This window comes from Cyrtonyx montezumae, unplaced genomic scaffold (assembly GCF_038088225.1).
Source record: "Cyrtonyx montezumae isolate F1298 unplaced genomic scaffold, pur_monq_1.0 scaffold_3, whole genome shotgun sequence".
Classification (NCBI taxonomy): domain Eukaryota; kingdom Metazoa; phylum Chordata; class Aves; order Galliformes; family Odontophoridae; genus Cyrtonyx; species Cyrtonyx montezumae.
The window spans coordinates 80,285,431-80,305,965 of NW_027072034.1; the positions used below are offsets into that span (position 1 = coordinate 80,285,431).

At 40.1% G+C, this 20,535-nt stretch overlaps 1 protein-coding gene across 1 annotated transcript in view; it reads right to left on the minus strand.

The window, feature by feature from the left end:
- The window catches only part of NME7 (NME/NM23 family member 7), an 83,702-nt gene that overhangs the window by 10,768 nt on the left and 52,399 nt on the right, over nucleotides 1–20,535 (minus strand). The window contains exon 11 of the mRNA XM_065742045.1: nucleotides 2,176–2,283. Within this exon, the coding sequence (XP_065598117.1) occupies nucleotides 2,176–2,283 (108 nt within the window). The remainder of the gene's footprint in view (nucleotides 1–2,175; nucleotides 2,284–20,535) is intronic.

Consider the following 20,535-nt stretch of genomic DNA (forward strand, 5'->3'; position numbering starts at 1 on the left):
CTGAAATTTCAGTCAACAAAGTTACAGCAGTGGTGTATTTACTCCAAACTCCCCCTCTACTAATCAGTTGTCCTACAATGACTCAAAGTTTTTATCAGAACAGCAACACTAACATCTCAGCAACAGTATCATCTTCTGCCAAGACACAGATGTAACAAATGCACACAAGCTACTCTGAAAAAGCAAGTCCCACTGCTACATTTGGACCAGGAGCCAAGGCCATTCTCCTCTGCAAGTGCTTCACCTATCCCTGAGTTCTCCTCTGAGGCTAATAGCTCTGTTCAATTCAATGTGTTAAAGTACTCAGTTATCCATTAAAGAACAAAAACATTCTCCACCATTCATTGAAAACAGCATATTTCCTATAGGTGTTAGCCTGGCCCAGTGCCTTTGACTTCTGTGGTTGTCCTGCACACCATTGCATTGCTCTGCTCTAGCCAAGGACATGTAGCACTACCACAGCTAATGGAGATGGGCGAGGGGAAGGCCTAGTTTCTGCTTGCCAAGCAAATGAGACCTCTGTGAGGTCCTCTTGGGAGGAAGTCTCTCTCAAGGATCATCTCAGGACACACCAGATCATTTATTTTTCATCCACTGTGACAATCTTAAACAAATCCAGATGCTTACCTACATTTTCAGGCATCTCTATTTCTTAAAAAAAAATCACAAATTTGAGGACACTCCATGATGTACAGTTTTGACAGTAAAAGGCTTCCACACAATGCTCATTTGTCAGACAATCAAAATTAAGCATCTACCTGATAGATGTCCTTTACAACTGCTGCTTTAACCTAGACTACGTAGAAGCTAGAAATGTGAAGAACCACACTCTGTGTACAATTACGCCTACATTAGCTGTAAAATCAATTTAAACCATCAGCAAAATGGAGTTACAGTAGCTTTGCACCATCAAGTAGCATATAGGAAACAGACAGCATGAAAGAGAGAATTCTGCTAAAGTACTATAATCAGTGTTGGTGAGACTCTCTTCCCTCTTATGGATTATGTCTTCCTTTGTACTGTCATTTAGAAGAAATAACTGATAGATTTTAGGCACATGATGACAAATACCTGCTCTCTTGTTTAAATCTAGACTCCTTGCGCAGAAATTAAGTTACTAACTTTCAGTGGCAGCTTGGAAATGGTTTAGAAAGCTGTGATTTTGCTGATGTTGGCTGCAATTCTCAATTAACGCTACACTCTTCTTTAAGTTAGATGCAATTTCGTGTCAAACAGCACTTTAACCCACACATCTAATTTTACCTCATGATGGGAGATCATTACGCAGTTAGCTGCTCCTCCTCCCCCAGTGAAAACAGTTTGGACCATACAAAATTAACCGAGTTAGGAAAACTCTTGCTGCTTCATCAGATTTCTATAGTCTGACAGCAAACTACTCATGAATGCTTGTTGAAAGTATGACAGAAGCTACACATGCACTGAAGAAGCTTATGCACTGATGAAAAGATCTAAGATATGCTGACACACTACTTCAACACCTCTTGTCCAGATCTCATCTCTGGGGCATGGCATTAGGTAACTGAACTTGTTCTGGGTTTCATAGTAAGTACTTCTGTCTTTATAAACTCCCTTCATTTATTTTTTTCCATTTTATTGGACTTAATGAAAGCATACAAAGCCAAACTCAGGTAATAATTAGTGTGAAAAGTAAATAGTTAATATAGAACATAGGAAATTCTATATGACACATGTAATTATGACCATATATCAATAAAACTGGTGCCTATGTGAAGAATTTGAATCTTTAGTGCCTATAACATCCCAGGCCTGAGACAAGCTCTCTGTGGAGACAGGCCAGACTGGGAGTCATAGCAGTCATCCAAGCAGAGGCCAAGAAGGTGTCCTTCCAGATGCTGGCATCCAGTTCAAAAGATACATTCAACCAAGCAGAAGACTTCACTTTCATTTCACTAAGTATTTTAGCTTACTATGCTTGTTCAAGAAAAGTGCATAGATCAAGTTTTTACAGTATTCGAATTAAATGAGTTCATTCCTCTTTATAAACTCTTAGCTTTTGTTTCTTATTGATCATTGGTACCCTGCAAAGCTATTCTACAAATAAAACACTTCAACAGCTTAAATTAGGGTCAAGTACAGTTTTTCACTCTAAATTTCCTATGATATAAAAGTATATTTTTATCTAGCAAGTCTTACCTCCAGAAGTCCATCTTCTGGTAGATCTGTGCAGTGGACAGCATTCTGAATCTTGTTCTTCCCAAAGACAGCACGCAGAGTTCCAGGTCTGAGATGACGGGCTATTTCCTATTGAAAGCAAGAAAATCAAAAGACCCTGTGAACTACATAGTGCAGTAGAACCTTATAATGCAAAACGTTATTGTGATGTACTAGCATACATGGTGCACCAGAAAAGAAAATGAAGAGTGTAATTCCAGCTTGAACTACACAGGCACAACTGCTGACAAGTCATGATCAAAACTGTGAAAACAGTCTGCTTAAAACTGGGCCAGTTGGACCAGGTTAGGGGAAATGTAGGATCCCCCATGTTACAGATATCCCTTCTTAGCATCTGTATTATTATAGTTAACTTGCATTAACAATTTTGAATCTCTCAAGCACAGAATGTGCTAGAACTTAGTGAGCAGACACCAGCACATAGCCTGGTAGATTGCCTCTACAAACAATGAACTCTCTCGCTCAGAATTTGATATTTGTGACAATGAACTACTGAGCAGCATCTTAGCCATCCAATGCTGCTGCGCTCCTGTGACTTCTGTCAGCATGGTTTTCAGCTACGGAAAGATGCTGTCTTTGGTTTGATCCTTCTCAGTGTCATTCTAGACTCTTTGCGTTTCTCTCTGTTCTCACTGTTCTTTGTATTTGATATTTCAACCATCTTTCTTTATGTATAATAACAAATTTCTCTTTGACCTTCAAGAGTACATTTCATTATTGTAGCAGATACCACTCAGTCTTGAGACAACAATCCTCTCCTATCTCTGTTATGGTGAATTGCCCACCTTATACCTCAAGTGATACCTCCGTTGGCTCTTATCCCCACTACACTCCTTCTTTCAAGGCACACTGCAACCCTGCTGTAATTTTCTGCACTATCACATTGTAGACTTACCTTTTGACCCTTTTCCTACACCAACCATGCAAACCTTGCTGACCTGTCCTCCCAGCATTCTTAGAGTGTAATCATTTTGGAAGTGACTAGCAGTTTTAATGTGCTCCTCCCAAGTGTTTGCTTTGGTGTCACAGCTAGTGGTTCCTGCCCCTACAGCCAAATCACCAGACTGGATTGTCCAAGCATTCCGTAACTTTCTGTGTCAAGTAGGTTCATAGCAACTTTAGTAATGGCTCCTCACCGACCTAGAAACCTGTGCACAGGTACAGATGAGAACCACCTGTATGATGAACACTTTCTTCTGGGAAGGCAGTGGAAAGAGTCCTACAAGAACACAGAAGAGCCTATCTACCAGCACTCTTCAGCCACTTTCCAACTTCTTTCATTTGTCACATTCATTCATTCCTAAACTAAGACAACTGGACTTTAAGGGCAAGATTTTCTCTTAGCCCAGCAAGCGACGTATATTTTCCTATAATAACAATTAATAACTGTGGTAATTATTACCTAATAAATACAGCTCTGTTTCTGATACTGATCTGCTACACACCTAAAAAACAAACTGCTTTAACACTTGAAGTATGTCTATCATAGTAAGAGTAGTTTCAGCTCTCCACTGCAACTGTGTATATATTACTGGCTATTCAGGATCTCTAAATACAGATGCCAGGGATATTTCAATAAGGTACTCCTGGCATCAAGCAAATTTTTATTTAAAGGTTCAGAGTTTGATATTAAAAAAACAAGTAAGTGTACAAAAAACCTCCTTGTGCTCCTCACTAAAGCCTTGTGATGACAAAATCTGCTGGAAAAATGGAAGTCCTGTACCATTAACTATAGCTACGTAACAGTTAAATCAAGCCTTCCTTAAAACAACTGCTGATTCCAGTAAGAGCTAACATGACAGGAAACTGGCAATAAGCTTGGGAATATTAGGAAAAAAAAAGTTTGTGGCCAAGAAACCTTTGGAAATACTTTACTAAAAGACAGTTTAGATCTCAAAAGCTTAACAGAACATGAAGCATCTAACTTTTTCTCATATCTACCTATTTGGCTGAAACTGTTGCCTCATCCCACAGGTCCAAAAGTGATGCTTCTTAAGAAACTTTCCCAAGTTTTCCCTCCTTTCTCACCAAACTCATTTTTGCTCTTTTTTTCCCCCTCTTTAAAAGCAGCTACAATTATTTGATTTAACATTTGCCCTTAGCTCTTATTTCTGCTTCACACTTTCACACCAGAAGACATCGTTTTTGTTCTTCACATGGACTCAGTTCACTCCCACTAGGGCTGACAAAAGCTCCCACTTCTGCAGTATGACCTCCCTCTTCCTTCTCCAGTGTTTCCTATGTGAGTTATGAAATATTCTCCTGACCCCTTGAAATTCATGAGCCTTCCTGCACTAATTGGGACTGACTCCGATCTGTCTGGCATTGGATTAGATGAGAAGGAGATAAAGGTAGGTGCTGCAGCTCTTTACATTGTTAGCATTTGATTAATAAGAATCTAAATAAACCTTTCCGAGCATCAGTTAATAGGCAGAACAAGAGGTAGGACGTTCTCCATTTACATTTAGACAGCCAAAAGAGGAAAACAAGCATCAATTCTAAAGCATTATTAATCTCTCTCTTTTAACATCACCAAGAAACCTCCAGGGAACAAGGTAAACAGTACAGGATGGGGATACGAACAGCTGTATGAAGCCCATGTATAGGTGCCTAAGTATATGTATAGTTGGAAATCTTTGAAATGTTTCAGAGAGGTGGGAAGAAAGCTCCTTACAGAATTTAGACCTCATAGCACATCTTAATATACACTCTTCAGCTCTATGACAGGACGTTTGCTGAGCGTTTTATTTATAGTGCCTTATCTGCAACAGCAGAGAGACATAAATATAATAGTTGTGGGGTTTTTTTGTGGTCTTCATTTTTTATTTTAACCGTTTTGTATAAGCTTGCTGCTGAGACTAGTTTTAGACACATGTTTTGCATAGTCATTTTCAAAAACTTTCTCAAAGGAGCTAAGGCTAATGGCTTCAAGTTCTGCCAGGGGAAGTTTAGACTGAATATCAAGAAGAATTTCTTCATGGAGCAGGGGTGGCCAGGCATTGGAACAGGCTGCCCAGGGTGGTGGTGGAGTCACCATGCCTAGAGGTGGTTGAGATGTGCAGATGTGGTGTTTAGGGATATGGTAGCAGTAGACTTGTAGCATTAGGCAGACGGTTAGACTTGATCTCCAAAGTTTTTTCCAACCTGAACAATTATATGATTCTGTGAGGGTAGGATGATGGAGGAACTACAGCTGTTCTACCATATGCCTCAGAGAGGAAGAACACGTGTGCAGGAACGTCAAGCACATGTGCAAACAAGAATTCTACAGACTCACAACTCCCAAGAAAAGGATCACTAGGTCTTCAGTAAACCAATCCAGGGATACTAGGATCCATTCTCTTGGACCTCATGCAGCAGGTTATTTCATCACACCTTACAGACTGGGCTTTGATCTACAGCCAGACCTTTGAAGAGCCTTATCCTCTTAGACAAGCTACAGATGCATATATTTCATGTTTCTATCTAACTCTGCCCTAAGAAAATACTGCATGGATGAAATACTCAGAATGTGCTAAACTCTATTTCTAGATGAGTGGAAGAAAAAAAAGCACCAGTAATAGTGGTAGAGTAATATGTCAAAATCAGACTGAAAAATCACAAACATTATTCATGAGGAAAGCCTGTCAACCACTTTTCTTTCAAACAACTGATTTTTCATGTGCTAGACAGGAAGTTATTATTTGGAATGTTAAATCTGCAGTTTTGGCTGAAATATATTTTCAAGTAAATTGACCATTATTTGGATGTCTAAAGGGCAGAAAGGTCACTGTTCTTAAACATTTCTGCATGCTTTATTGTTGTTTAAATAGCAACAAATGTTTAAATGGCTCAGAGTAGCAACCTTTTCCTCTTACCTCACCAGGAAACCACACAAACTTTGAACGTAGCAAAAGCACACACAGAACTTTTATAGCCTAGAACTGTGTTGCACTTAAACATCCACTGGAACAAGGGAACCTCGACAATATGTTGCTAGTTCTCTTGAGTGGAGCAAAATAAAAGAGAGCTCATGATCCAAACCTCACCTACCACAGTCCGCTACCAGAGCAGGCTCATTCTTTCAGGTTTGTTTCAGGCCAGGAGCATTTAGAGGACTTCTTGAAGAAACTCTTGACTGCATAAAAAACCTTGCCCAGTCCCCAATAAGTCCCAGCAAAACATTTTGTTTGCCTTCTCCACCTAAGCCCTGGCTGTGCATTGCCTCCTTGCTCCTCTCAGCATTCCTCATCTACCACTCCTTCTCTGCTTCTCCATCCTCAGCTGCTGTCATGAAAAAGATGCCCTGTGAGGGTGCTGTATGATTCAGAAGGTAGCAGCCAGACCAAGGCAAATAAAACAGGTGCTTTTCTCCTTCTACTAACCAGCTATGCCTTTTTCAAGAGAACAGGCCTCATTATCAAGAAAGAGAGTAATTTCCAGTACTTGTAGTGGAATTTGTCTAATCAACTTTAGTCATCCAAAAGCTGATAGCAACTGAACTTCCTCTGTACTGAGTGAAGGGTGATAAGCCCTGTCATAAGATTCCTTTGTAGCACAACAATTTGCAAGGCAGGTAGGCTGTCTTTCTCTTCTCCTCCCGTCAATACTGCTCTTCAGATGGCTCTCATCTGGGGAGATTTTAACACCAGTCACACTGTGCAGGTTGCAGCAGGGAGCTGCACAGAACAGCCATTCTGACACAAAAAAGTAAAATGATAAAAGCTACACAACCACTGCTATGCAGAATGCTATACTAGACAAATGTTTCCTGTAATGGTTATTCAAGTGAAGAAACACCTGAACACTATTGTTATAGTGGGAACAACTTCATTTGATCAGTCTGGTACATCCTTCTCAGAAGCTCCCATCCAAATACAAAGGCTAAGCTGTCAAAAATCTCATTTATGTTCACAGCTTGCTTTGTATGCTTTCTTTGCAGCCCATACTTCCTCCAAACTCTAGCCAACCATTTTGATAGAGGCATTTTCCCCATCAACACTTCATCTCTGACCTGGCTGACGTTCCCCAGTTTCATGTGATAAATCACCTTGTACTCAACATCAGTAACAGCAGAAGAACATGACATCTTTGTGCTCCTTCAACCTGAGGACTGTTAAACACTCCAAATGCACTGCTGAGCCTTCTACCTACATTACTGAGAAAAAAACCTAATGAAGATGCTACCGTCACTGCTGTGAAGTCTTTAAGTGAGTAAGAAACCATTTTGCCCTGAAAGCTGGGGCCCTTCTGTTGATGAGTATGTCAGAGATTTTCTAAATACAAAATGAGGTCAGTGTTAAAGAGAATGCAGCAGGTTTCCTTCTGCTTTCATTTTATAAAGCTATCCATAATAGAATTCTCTTTTTGACAGTGATATGTTTTCTTTCTTTGTCCACAGGAGCTGTAGCAATGTCATCTGGAGATCATCTAGCCCAACCCCCCTGCCAAAGCAGGCTTCCTAGACCAGGTTGCACAGGTAGGCATCCAGGCAGGTCCTGAATGTCTTTAGAGAAGGAGACTCCACAACCTCTCTGGGCAACCTGATTCTCAAGAATCTGGAAAGGCTACACTGAAATCCTTTATAAAATCTAGCACAATCTTCTATCATCTGAGCACTGCATATATGATCTAGATATCCAAGCTGTCTTCTCCTGATTGATGATAAAATATTTATGCTCCCAGTCACCTACTGGATATCATCATTAATTGAGCCAAGTCTGTGTGCATACAGTTACGTTTTTCAAACAGTGTGGTTGTAAAGGTTTGTTCAACAAACTCAATGATCAGAGCCAAGCAACAGCAACGTTTTCAGCTGCAAGGCTGTAGAAAGTGCGTCAGAGACTTGCCTCCGAAATCAAATAGTTTTGCAATGGTAGCAGCAAGTAATCAAATCATAGTTTATTCTGTTACAAAAGCTTATGCCAGCTTGGGTAAAAAAAAAAAATCTATCTGCTTTTCTGTTTACTTTAAAGTCAGACTACCTCTGAACTAAGCACTCTGCAGCCCAATATCTTACAGAATTTTTGTTAACAGCCCTAAATTTGTTCTATACTCCAATGTTGGCAGATTTTTCTGAAGCTCACAAGTCTGCAGAAGTTGTTACACTGTCTGCTTCTCACCCTGCATCCCCTTGAGGCACTTCCATTCTCTCTGCTTCACTCCCACACATTCCTTACGGAGCCTCCTCACTGACGGCCCAAAGGTGCTGCACCAACTCTCCACAGACTTCTCTGTGGGCAGCAAGTGTGGTACATTTGCCAGCCTGAGACAGCATTTTTGCTGGTCTTAGCACTTCAGATTGATGTATGAGCAATTCTAATGATAACCACCCTGCTCAAATTTCTTTACTGTTGCATTTATGCGCATATCTGACACAGCTCATGGGCTGAATTTGGATAAGAGTAAGATTTGATGGATGTTTTGAGGATAACTGACATACGAAATGTTAGTTGGCCACAAATTAGGAGTGAAGATGAAATACCTAGCTATCTTGCTGTACTACCAAGAGGGAATAACATTTATGTTATTCAACACGCTGGAAAAGGCATTTAACAACTAAAAAGCAACCAACTCCACAAGACATCAAAAAATTTAGTATAACTGTAAACTGGATTACTAGTTACTTTAAGCTTTAAAGATGAAACACTGCTCTTACTGATCCTCTTCCACTACCTTCAATGCAACCAGAATTTCATCCATTTATTAATGCAAATATAAAACAAGGATAAAAAAAATACTACACTGCAGGGGATATTTTAGGATATTAATCCCTGTTAGCAAAATATACAGAGAGTCTCCAGTGAAAGTCACTATGATGTTGCACGACATTATTTTTAGCCTGCAGATATCTTGGCTAAGTTTCTCCCCCTAAGAATGAGAATAATTGCAAATTACCTTTTTTTTTTCCCCCAGAAATTATAGAGACACTATTTTACATTTGCAAAAGCAGTCCAGATATCTGAACTTCACACTTTGCAAATCAGAGAAAACTGCTTCTAAGCTTCCATTAAGATTTTACAAATTGAACCATCCACTTCAACAGAACACACAGACTCTTCTCACTTGGAGCTTAGCAACAGAGAGATTTCCCTTCCACTAAATACAGTGGGAGAATCACCTCTTTTGACCAGCTGGATGTGCTGTCTTTAATTCATCTCAAAACATGGTTTGTCTAGAAAGATGTGAAGGGCAGTATCAAAAGCTTTACCAAAATCCAGAAAGATCACATGCTGTGCCTTTCTTTCATACACCAAGCAAGTGATCTTATCATAGGAGAATGAATTACTAAGGCAAGAGTTTTCCTTCATGAGCCCACGTGGATGATATCTGATAACAGTTTTGTTCTTCAAATGCCTTTCAATAGCACCTAAGATAATACCCTCTGTAACTTTTCAAAGAATTGAGGTTAGACTAACAGGACTGTAATCTTTCCTGGGTCTTCCTTTGTGCCCTTCTTGTAGATTAGCATTCTCCACGGGCTTCCAAGACCATGAGTAAATTGCTGAAAATGGCCTAGTTCTAACATCCTCCTAGAAGGATGAGGACACCTGATCCACATGTTTCTCCTAACTGCCTACAGAAAGACTCTTCAGCATGGGCAATCTATAGACACCCACAATAACATCTGCTTTACCATCCATACCGTTAATTCTCATACAGATGTTCTCTACTGAATCATCCATAACAGCAATGGCAGTACAATCTAAATTATCACTTACATACAGTGAAATACCTCTGCTTGCCTGGCTCATCCCTCCTGGATAACCTATAGTTTTCAGGTACTCCACTCATGGGACTCATTGCACTAAGTCTCACTAATTTACATGATATCATAGCTCTGGGAAAGGACCAGAGATTCCAGTTTGTTCTATCTGTTCCTACTACAGCATGAGCTTCAGATGTGCTCCTGAGCCCTCTGCCCTAGAGCAGCACAAGTGCTTCTACTAGCCTTTCCACCTTCAGATGGTACTGTTCTATCCCAAGGCTTAGTTTCAGTGTTCCTAACTGTATCCAGTCTTTCTCCATCAATAGTTCATCCTAGTTCAAAGCCCTCTCAATTAGGCATGCCAAGTTAAAAGACAAGAAACATGGTCCCCATCAAGATGAGTGGATTTTATACCTAAATGATCCAAACCCTGGGAAGACAGCAAACTTCTCTGGAAAGGGTCTGACATGCAGATGGGATTCATTGTTTCCTTAAGGAGAGAGTCACCTGACTGTAACTTGCTGCTGTTTCTTCACAGCAGTGGTCTTGATGTTGCACTTGCTACAGGGAGTATTGGTTCCTCTGACCAATCTTCATGGAAGAACATGCATGGATGATTCCTCTTCTTTTATCTTTTTACATCTCTTGTCTACCATACCCAGAGTCTCATGGCTATACCACAAACATGAAGAAAAAACTCGTGCTCACCCACCTTCCACCCCAACCTCATTCTATCCTTTTGACCAGTAGAATGCATATAGAGAAAGGGGAAATCTTCCAGATAGAGATATTAAAGAGAAATTGCAAATGCACATCAGATGCATGCCATCACACTGTAAATGAAAGAAGCTGCTAAAAATTCTGCTCAGGTGGCCCTGCAGTAGAACAGAAAGATTCAGCCTAAACCAAACAGACCAGCAAACAGAACTCTAAATTATTCAAGTTCTCAGCATTTGAATTTCTCGTTATATATCCAGTTTTCTTAAATATCCTTTGTTAGTTAATAACACCCAGAGACAATAAGACCAGTGCTAAAGACTGAAACTTCTGACTGACAATTTTCAAAGCTTCAGCAATTGCAGTGAAGAGGATTCAAAGAGTGAAGTGAAGTGAAGTGAAGTGAAGTGAAGTGAAGTGAAGTGAAGTGAAGTGAAGTGAAGTGAAGTGAAGTGAAGTGAAGTGAAGTGAAGTGAAGTGAAGTGAAGTGAAGTGAAGTGAAGTGAAGTGAAGTGAAGTGAAGTGAAGTGAAGTGAAGTGAAGTGAAGTGAAGTGAAGTGAAGTGAAGTGAAGTGAAGTGAAGTGAAGTGAAGTGAAGTGAAGTGAAGTGAAGTGAAGTGAAGTGAAGTGAAGTGAAGTGAAGTGAAGTGAAGTGAAGTGAAGTGAAGTGAAGTGAAGTGAAGTGAAGTGAAGTGAAGTGAAGTGAAGTGAAGTGAAGTGAAGTGAAGTGAAGTGAAGTGAAGTGAAGTGAAGTGAAGTGAAGTGAAGTGAAGTGAAGTGAAGTGAAGTGAAGTGAAGTGAAGTGAAATATCCATCATCAACAGAAAAGTCAATCCAGACTATTTCTTTCTGTTACAGAAGGAAAAGATGAGACCACAGATTTACTTTTGCCCACTTTAAAGCCATCGTAATGTAGCTCATACAGAAAGTAAGTTCAAATACGTTCTGGCCACAGGATGTACATCTTGCATTAATTTAATGGCATACAAAGCACCTACAAAATTTCAGTTCATATACACCTTGCTGAAATGTATATTCTATGGATATGACTTATGCCACCTACAAAGCCAAACAATCCATTTTAGGAGAAATCAACTTGAGAAACTGACAGATCTAGCAGTGATCTATCTCCCACAGATCAATTTATTTTGTGTACTCTAAGACCAATTTAGCACCAAGAGTACATAAAATACACTATGATCTGCAGCTCTTTTTCTGTTTGGTTATGATTAGATCTACTACCTATTTATTAACCAACCAGAGCTCAGAATAAGCAGTCCTTTGGGATAAGAGTTTTATAGACCTAGTCATCTTTCCACCTGTCTATTCCAAGAAATCTTAATAAAGGAAGAAAGAAAAGTCATGCACACCCAAGAATTGTCTGTTCATAAGCTGCCAACTGAAAGACATGAAATCTTTTGGGACAGCTGTAGTCAACTTCAGGACACACAAGCTCACACCATTATCACAGTTATGTGGAAACATAAGGGCACTATTGCCCCTTTCCTGCATTTTTATAACTTCCTCTGTTATATATTTCAACAAGCATCTCTGTGCACTGACTCTGTCTTATATAGTGCTCTGGAAAAAACCATGCAGCCTGGCAAAGTTCCAGCTTAGAATATTTTCTTGCATTGTTTTTTTACTGCAGATAAAATTTGTATTACCTCATAAACTGAAGTATACATAACAGAAGTATAGAACTACTGTTTTCCAATTTTCAGTTATGAAGAGTTCACAGGAAGGACAAGCCTATCTACAGTCAACAAAAACCTGAGTAAGCCATGTAGGCAAATGCTTTTAATCTATTCAGATCAAAGATTCTGCAAAAACACAAGGTCACTGTGACCAGGATGTATATCTGTTCTGCTCTCAGAAACCAGAGAAGGAGAAAAAAGTTGTTTAGTGCATAACAGTATCATATTCTTTCTCAGAGTGACATCAGCATTCCTCATATCTTCCGAAAACATTGCTTCCTTTTTCCAAGAAAGGACTAAGGTCCTTTTAATTTTATTTTTTTTACTTCTGTCCGTTTTTTCAGGATCAGCTTTCATATATTCAAAAATGTTGCTGTTTGGTGTAAAAGAATGATCTGCTGCCTACTATAATCAAACAGAGGAAGGGAAACGCAAAGGTAAAAAAGAAAATAGTTTATACTGAAACTTAACCCAGAGCCAACTACATTTTCAAGAAGGCTTTTATTTTGTGCTTTTATGGACTGACCAACAAATCTGTTCTCAGAAACATCAGGAGCTAGGGCAGAAACCATCACACAGTACAGTATTCCAAAGGCAGAAGAAAAAAAAATGGAAAGAAAAGAATGGCAATCACCAAAGAAGGTAGACCTCCCATGACTGCAAGAGGAGACTGTAGCCTGGGAATTCTAATGACTAGATTTGTGTCTTGTTGGCAAAGGCTGTATATTCACAAGAGGGAAGAACATTCTCATTTTTAGAATAGAGAATTAAAATTCCCCATTGGCAAGGTACATCACATTTTGACCCTGTCTAGCAGGGAGAAACAAGCCCTGAAGAGACAATCTTGTAGGTCACCTTTGATCAGCCTGCCTGTGATAAAAATACACTGTGTATTTGTCTGCATCAGTCTTGTGTCACATGATCATCTGACACATTAAAAGCCTACCTCTTTTTCTACAGTAGTGAGAAACAAAACATTTCTCCCTAATTCACCTAAGATATGCAATGAGACAACTAATGATAGAGTATTTTGAAAGATATTAGCTAGCTTTTTCTCTTTAAAGAAAAGCAAAACAAACAAACAAAAAAGCAAAACAAGTAAACGGTAAATGAACCTGGGTAAGACAAGCATTTTTTAAAAGTTACTCGATTTCATAATATATGACCCATCTACATTACATAGGTTGCTCCAAAAATAATGTCTCCTATTTAGTTCCATGGAAACTACAACAGCTACAAAGAGCACAATAACACTTCTTGGCAGAGCAAGTTCTCAGGTTCAAAACACCCTTTTTCAACATGGTCACTCATTATCTGTGCATTTTCACCAGTGATGAGCAAGAGCCTGCGTGCTGGACTCATCAAAATCTGCTGCAGTAGAGGTGAACCACTGTTTCACAGCTGCTATTACAGCATCATTGCCAGGAAAACATTGCCCAGGCAGTCAATCCATCTTTCAGCAGTCCAAACAAACGGAAGGCAGAAGGCAACAAATTCAGACTGTATGGTGGGTGTGGTAGGACAGTCCAGCAAAGACTGACAATGCACTTCACTGCCTTCCAACCAGTGCAAGGCTCGGTGACATTTTGTTGCAGGATAAAGGCTATCTTCATCTCTAGTCTGACTCTGGAAGATTAAGCTTAGACAGCATTGCAGTGCAGCATTTAGAGTCGATTGTCTGAGTTCCAGGAAATCCAGCAAGATCACTCCTTTATCCCAAAAAACAGTGCATATCACTTTACCTATTCAGGGCTTGAATGTTTTCTTTGATAGGAAACTCAATGTCATCACTCCAAGGACTGCCACTGAATCCAGCTCGTAGCAGTCAAACCACATCTCATCACCAGTAATGATGCAATCCAGGAAACTGTGACCTTCAGGAGGCATTAATTTCAGAGCAGCCCTTGTATATACTCAAACCATAATATCACTCCATGAAATGTGGCATACGCTGAAAGCATGATGAAACTCTAAACAGGAAGATAAAGTACAAAAAGGATGTGGAAACATTAACTTTCTAAAAAAGACCTACAGATGCAGAGTTAGAATCAAAATCCCTCATAATTAAAAAAATCCAGACCTTAAAGGCTGAGTAGACAAATTTATGTAACTCACAGTATTTACAAAAATCTTGTGTTCACCACAGAAGCTAAAAATATTTTATTTTTAATAACACCCACATATTACTTTGAGACACACACAGTCTGAGTGCAAAGGGAGCCTTTACAATCTCTGAGACAATCTTTAAGACTTCCTTCACTCTTATAGATAAAATTAGTCTATGATTTCCGAATGTCTTAATATTAATCTGAGAAGCATCTGCAGAGCTGAAATGTACAAAGTTCTTAAACAAGAAATTAAGTTTTCTTAAAAATAAATGTTCTATGTATGCTTTAATTCTTTATAAAAGTGGTTAGGCCTAAGATGTAATGTAAGGAAGCTAGGTTTTCTAGACTTCTCAGCATTCTTCGGCATGTTACATATATTGGGGTATAGCTAGGAAGTCTCTATGGCAGCACAGCAAGTCAATGAAGATGGAACTGAACTTGGCAAGGGATTCTACAAGTACACAGGTCAGAAGAGACAGGTCAAAGACAGCATACCTCCTCTGTTAAATGGGAAAGAACTGGCTACAACAGATGCAGGGAAGGCTGAGATCCTCAGTGAGTTCTTCACCTCAGTCTTCACTAGCAGCCAAGATTCTCACATCCTGGAACTTCACATCCCCAAATCTGAATCCCTAGGTCGGAACTGGGGGAGCAAACTGCCCCCTCTGAATGGGCAGAGCAAGTCCAAGACCGACTCATGACACTAAATGTGTACAAGTCCATTGTGCTAGATGACATGCATTCCAGGGTCTTAAGGGAGCTGGCTGATGTGGTTGCCAAGCCACTCCATCATATTTGAAAAGTTGTGGCTGTCAGGCAAAGTCCCTGGGGACTGGAAAATGAGAAACATCACTCCCGTTTACAAGAAAGGGAGAAAGGAGAACATAGGGAACTACAGGGTCATGAGCCTCACCTCTGTGCCTAGGAAAATCATGGAACAAACCCTCCTGAAAGACATATTAAGACACATGCAGGACAAGTGGGTGATCTGAGACAGTCAGCATGGCTCCACCAAGAGAAGGTCGTGCCTGACCAATCTGGTCACCCTCTATGATGGAGTGACAACACCAGTGGAGAAAGGGAAGGCAACTGATGTCATCTACCAGGACCTTTAAAACCTTTGACATGGTCCCCCACCACATCCTTTTCTCTAAATTGGAGAGATACAGATTTGAAGGGTGGACTATTCAGTGGATAAGGAACTGGTTTGCAACCAGAGGGTTGTGGTCAATAGCTTTATGTCTAGGTGAAGGCCAGTACTGAGCCGTGTCCCACAGGGATGTGTCGCGGTTCTGATATTCTTCAACATCTATCTAACACATAATGACATAGATGACGGCACTGAGCACACCCTCAGCAAGTCTGCTGATGACAAAGCTGAGCGGTGCAGTTGATACAACAGAAGGAAGAGATGCCATCCAGAGGGACCTTGATAAACTCAAAAGGTGGGCCCTTGTGAACCCAATGAGCTTCAACAAAGCAAAGTGCAAGGTTTTGCACCTGAGTCAAGGTAATCCCAGATATGTTAACAAGCTGGGAGAAGAACTCGAGAGCAGCCCTGCTGAGAGAGACTATGGAGTCCTGATTGATGAAAAGCTGAACGTAAGCCAGAAGTTGAGCTTGCAGTCTGGAAAGCCAATGGTATCCTGGGCTCCATCAGAAGATAAGTGGCCAACAGGGCAAGGGAGGTGACTGTACTGTATTCTGCCCTTGTGAGGCCCCAGCCAGAGTACTGTATACAAGTCTGGGGACCCCAACACAAAAAGGTTGCCGAGCCACTGGAGTGGATACAGGAAGGGCTACAAGGATGACCCAAGGGCTGGAACACTTCTCCTATGAAGACAGGCTAAAGAAATAGGACTTGTTCACACTGGAAAAGAGAAGGCTGTGAGAAAACCTCATAGTGGCCTTCCAGTATTTAAAGGGAGTTTATAAGCATGAGGGAGATTAACTTTTGACATGGGTAGACAGTGACAGAACAAGGGGGAATGACTTTAAACAAAAGGAAGGGAGATCTAGATTAGATGGCGGGGAAAGTTTTGTTTTGTTTTACTGCATGGTGAGATGCTGGAACAGGTTGTCCAGAGAGGTTGTGGATGCCTCATCCCTGGAGGTATTTAAGGCCAATTTGGATGGGGCCCTGGGCAATCTGATCTAGTACTTCGTCTAGCAGCTGGCAACCCTGCCTGTGGCAGAGGGGCTAGGACTTGATGATCCTTGAGGTCCCTTCCAACCAAAGCCATTTTATGATTCTATGAAGACCAACAACTAATGCTGTTAATGCCTTATGGCACATCCCTGTTTTCCTTCGGTCTCTGGTCTCGTGTTCAGCTTCTTCCTCCTGCTAAAGGCAATCCATTTATTCCAGCCGGGGACCATGCACAAGGAGCCCAGTACAGTCTGATTTCCTGCTTTCCAGGAGGGCATACAGAACCTTTGATAAAATGTTGGTAACTTCTTCAAAGTGTGCAGGAATTGCAGCTAAGAAGGGGCCTTTGTCATCATGGGATATGAAAACATCATGTTAATAAACAGCAAAGGAATCTGAAAAAAATTGCTACATAGGCTAGGCAGATTTTGTTGGCAACTGATAAAATACTGCAGCAACCATAAACAAGATACAAATGTACTCTACTTTCATTTCTGTTCCAGAAGTCCCTAGAACCTTGTCTCCAGTGGATGAAAGCAGCAGACTCCCCCAGTCATGCCTCTGTGGTGGTAGTGGGCTTGGTATCAAACCAGGCAATACCTTTTATTATCTACTATGATTATCTTTTTTATCAAGTGACTGCAATTAGTGATGACTAAAGCTAAGTCCAATGATCTCCCATCTAGGATTTATTTAGGCTGAAAATGTCACATTGTTGACACTGTCAAGTCTGGTAGCTCTTGGAGCATCAAATAAGGAGTGGCAGATAGAAGTTTTGTTTAAACAGTAACTTTACCAACACAGTTCAATCACACTGGATTAAAAGCAGACCTCAGTTTTGAGGACTTTCAGCATTTAGACTCCTGATGATGATGGCCAGTCATGACTGATAATAGCCATTTTCAACATGCATGCATTTACTCATCAAGAATCAACACACACCTACAAACTCCTTTTCCACATGACACTGAACAGTCATCATATGACAGTGACCTTTGGGCAACAACAACATATAAAGCAGCATCTGAAAGCTCTCCCACGACTCCTGTCTTCCTGATTTCTGTTCTGACTTCCCCAAAAAGTTATTTTTCAGTGAGGTTAAAGCCCCTCTCCTTATCGGAGGACATTCTGTTCCCCGTTAAAGGTGACTTTGAGAACTGAGTATGTAATAAACAGAGCTCAGTCATCTCAAAACTGTAACCAGATTGTGCATCCTGCACTCATAAAACATACATACACATAATAAAGCCAGATGTTGGGGCTGACAGACCTTTGTGATACCCATCCAGAAGCAAGAGAGACATGTCAGGAAAACTTACTCTGAACACTGCAATCATGCCTGTATAAGTTTCTAAATCAGATTCTTAATTCTCAGCTGCTCTAGGGCTGCACACAGCTTTGAACAGAAGGACAAACGTGACATTTAGGTATCAGTCCGGTTTCCAGTACAACCAGTACAGACTCCATCCATTTTGAACAAAGAAAAGCAAACCACTGCCACAGATGTGGGGTTTGACATCCACAGAGCCTGAAAGACAACTGTAACACTTTCAGAGGTAAATGCCACATCATACACCAATGTATCTGGCACAGCCTAAAGCAGTGGTGGCAGCTCACAGGTACAGTCGCATTACAGCTATGGACCATTAGTGTACAGCAGTCTTCACACTTCCTTTCTTCTAGATAGCATCTTAATAGGCCTCCTGCTCCTCCTCAAGCTAAGAGAAGTCCTAAACTTACTTCAAGATACACGAACCATCAGTGTCAGCTCAGCAAAAGCACCACAGGGAAGAATCTTTCTCTGCAGCCTCTTTCTCAGTCAAAAATCATCAACTAGCAGGCCTCAGCACTGTATGTATCACATTTTCATTAGACCTGCAGAGGTTGATGGGGAAATTAAAAACTGAAAGGACAGAGTCAGATGACTGACCCTGAATAACATCTAAGCAATTCAATCATGTCTTTCCCATTGCAGGCTTAGACAGCAGGATATCGTAACTCGTATTGATCTGTTTGCTACTCTAGCTGATAATGGTCTGGCACCGAATGAAAAATTTTATTATTGTTACATGACTCAGGCCCTTTGAGCAGACAATTTATGATAAGAAAGTCTTCATCAGAGAATTAGATTAATAAATCCTATTTCTCTTGAGACACATTATGTATTTGATTGTCAACACTCTGAGCAAGGCCCATGAGGCTACAGGGAAATCCACACTGAAACAGCTCTGAAGGTATTACCAGAACACACATACTTGGCAGCTCAAAAATAGCCTTTATATTTCTTTATATTTTCCTCTGAACTAGTATTTATGTGTTGTAATAAAAAATATTGTGCTTCTAATACATGGCTGAACATAAACATTTTTTGGTCTTGCATGTAGATCATTTTCAGTGCTAGATATTCACAGGAGGACTATACAGATTAAAATCTTACAGCAACAATGCTCTTTGGCTCATACCGTTATCCCTATTTAACGGATGTGATAACTGAGGCAGAAACATATTGAACCTTTCATCCAAGGTCACACAGTGAGGTCAGGAATGGAGCAAAAGCAGACTCCCACTCTTCCAGTTCACTGCTTTGCTTTAAACCATCTAATCTCTCTTTCAGCTCTTTGTCACTGATGTAAAAATACAGAAGACTACTAATAAGCTGTTACACTTAAAATTGCAAATCCACAACATAAAAAGAATGCACGTTAGGATCAAAAATGAGTATATGAAAATCCCCCAGTGGATCCAGAAATATTGCACCACATCCCATCACATTAATAATGTTTCACAGCAGAAGGTACTTGAGTCACTTTTAGTGAACTGCCACTCCTAACTAAAAGGTCATAAGATCACTAAAATTATGTAATCAGCCAGGAGCACATAGCTTACACAGACTCCTTCAATCACATGTTATAACCAAGTTTTCCATTTGTGTATGAAGGAAGTTCAAAAGAAAGGCAAAAACAAAATAAAAGTAATAGATATAATTTCTACAGTATTTTTTCAAGTGTTTTATGAATAGAAAGTAATCACCTCAACAATTCCATGACAAAACATTATCAGCAGCTATTTTAACATAAAATGATGTGAAATGAAAGCTGCAGCTTCAGATTTAAGTATTAGCAAAAGGCTTCTAAATGCTTCAGAGTCCAAAAATCCTACAAACACCAATCAGTTGAAAACATCCATGCCACCTAACAAGAAGTGACAGAATTGCCTGACCATTTTTATCCCCTGCTCTGAAGCTGAGGTTTTCAGCGCTCACCTTTGCTTCCTGAACCACATGAGACACCTAATGGTCCTTTGCTCTTAACAGCAATCCCACCCACTTTCTCTTCCCTGTCCTCAACTCAGTGAGGAATCATTTTTGGTGTTTGTTACTTTTTCCTACTGCACTTCAACAAGATCTCTCTTGATAACTCACACTGTGCTGTATTTGCCACCACCATGCATATCACTTATTTCTCAAGAAGCATCACTTTTCTATTTAACTTTGGCTGCAGTTAGCAACTCTTATTTCCAAGTGAGTGTGCACTGAAGTTCAATTTAAAAAAGTTCAAAACTTTTCAAGTCCTCCTACCAGCTTTCTAGATAAGCTGCATTTTTTGCCACAGGTGTATTTTTTTTCCCTCTCAATTTCAGAACCATGCCAGTAGAAAGAGAGTGAGATAAGAGCACCCAGCATGAAATACACAGTTTGATAATCTACTTAACAAGATTTGATAAGGTGGCATGATTTTGAAAAAGGATTTAATCAAATCAGAAACTATAGAAAAATCTGTCAAACTCCAAGAAATTGCAGAAATCCCATTCCCAGTCAGAATTCAAATATCTAAACAGAAACATTCCACTGCTTACAGGATCTTGGTATCTCATACTTCCTCACTTTTGTATCTTAGGAGAGACTGTGGCTTTCTTGAGAAGCTAAAGACTGGGGTGAAATTCTGAGATTATTTTTTTTAAGCA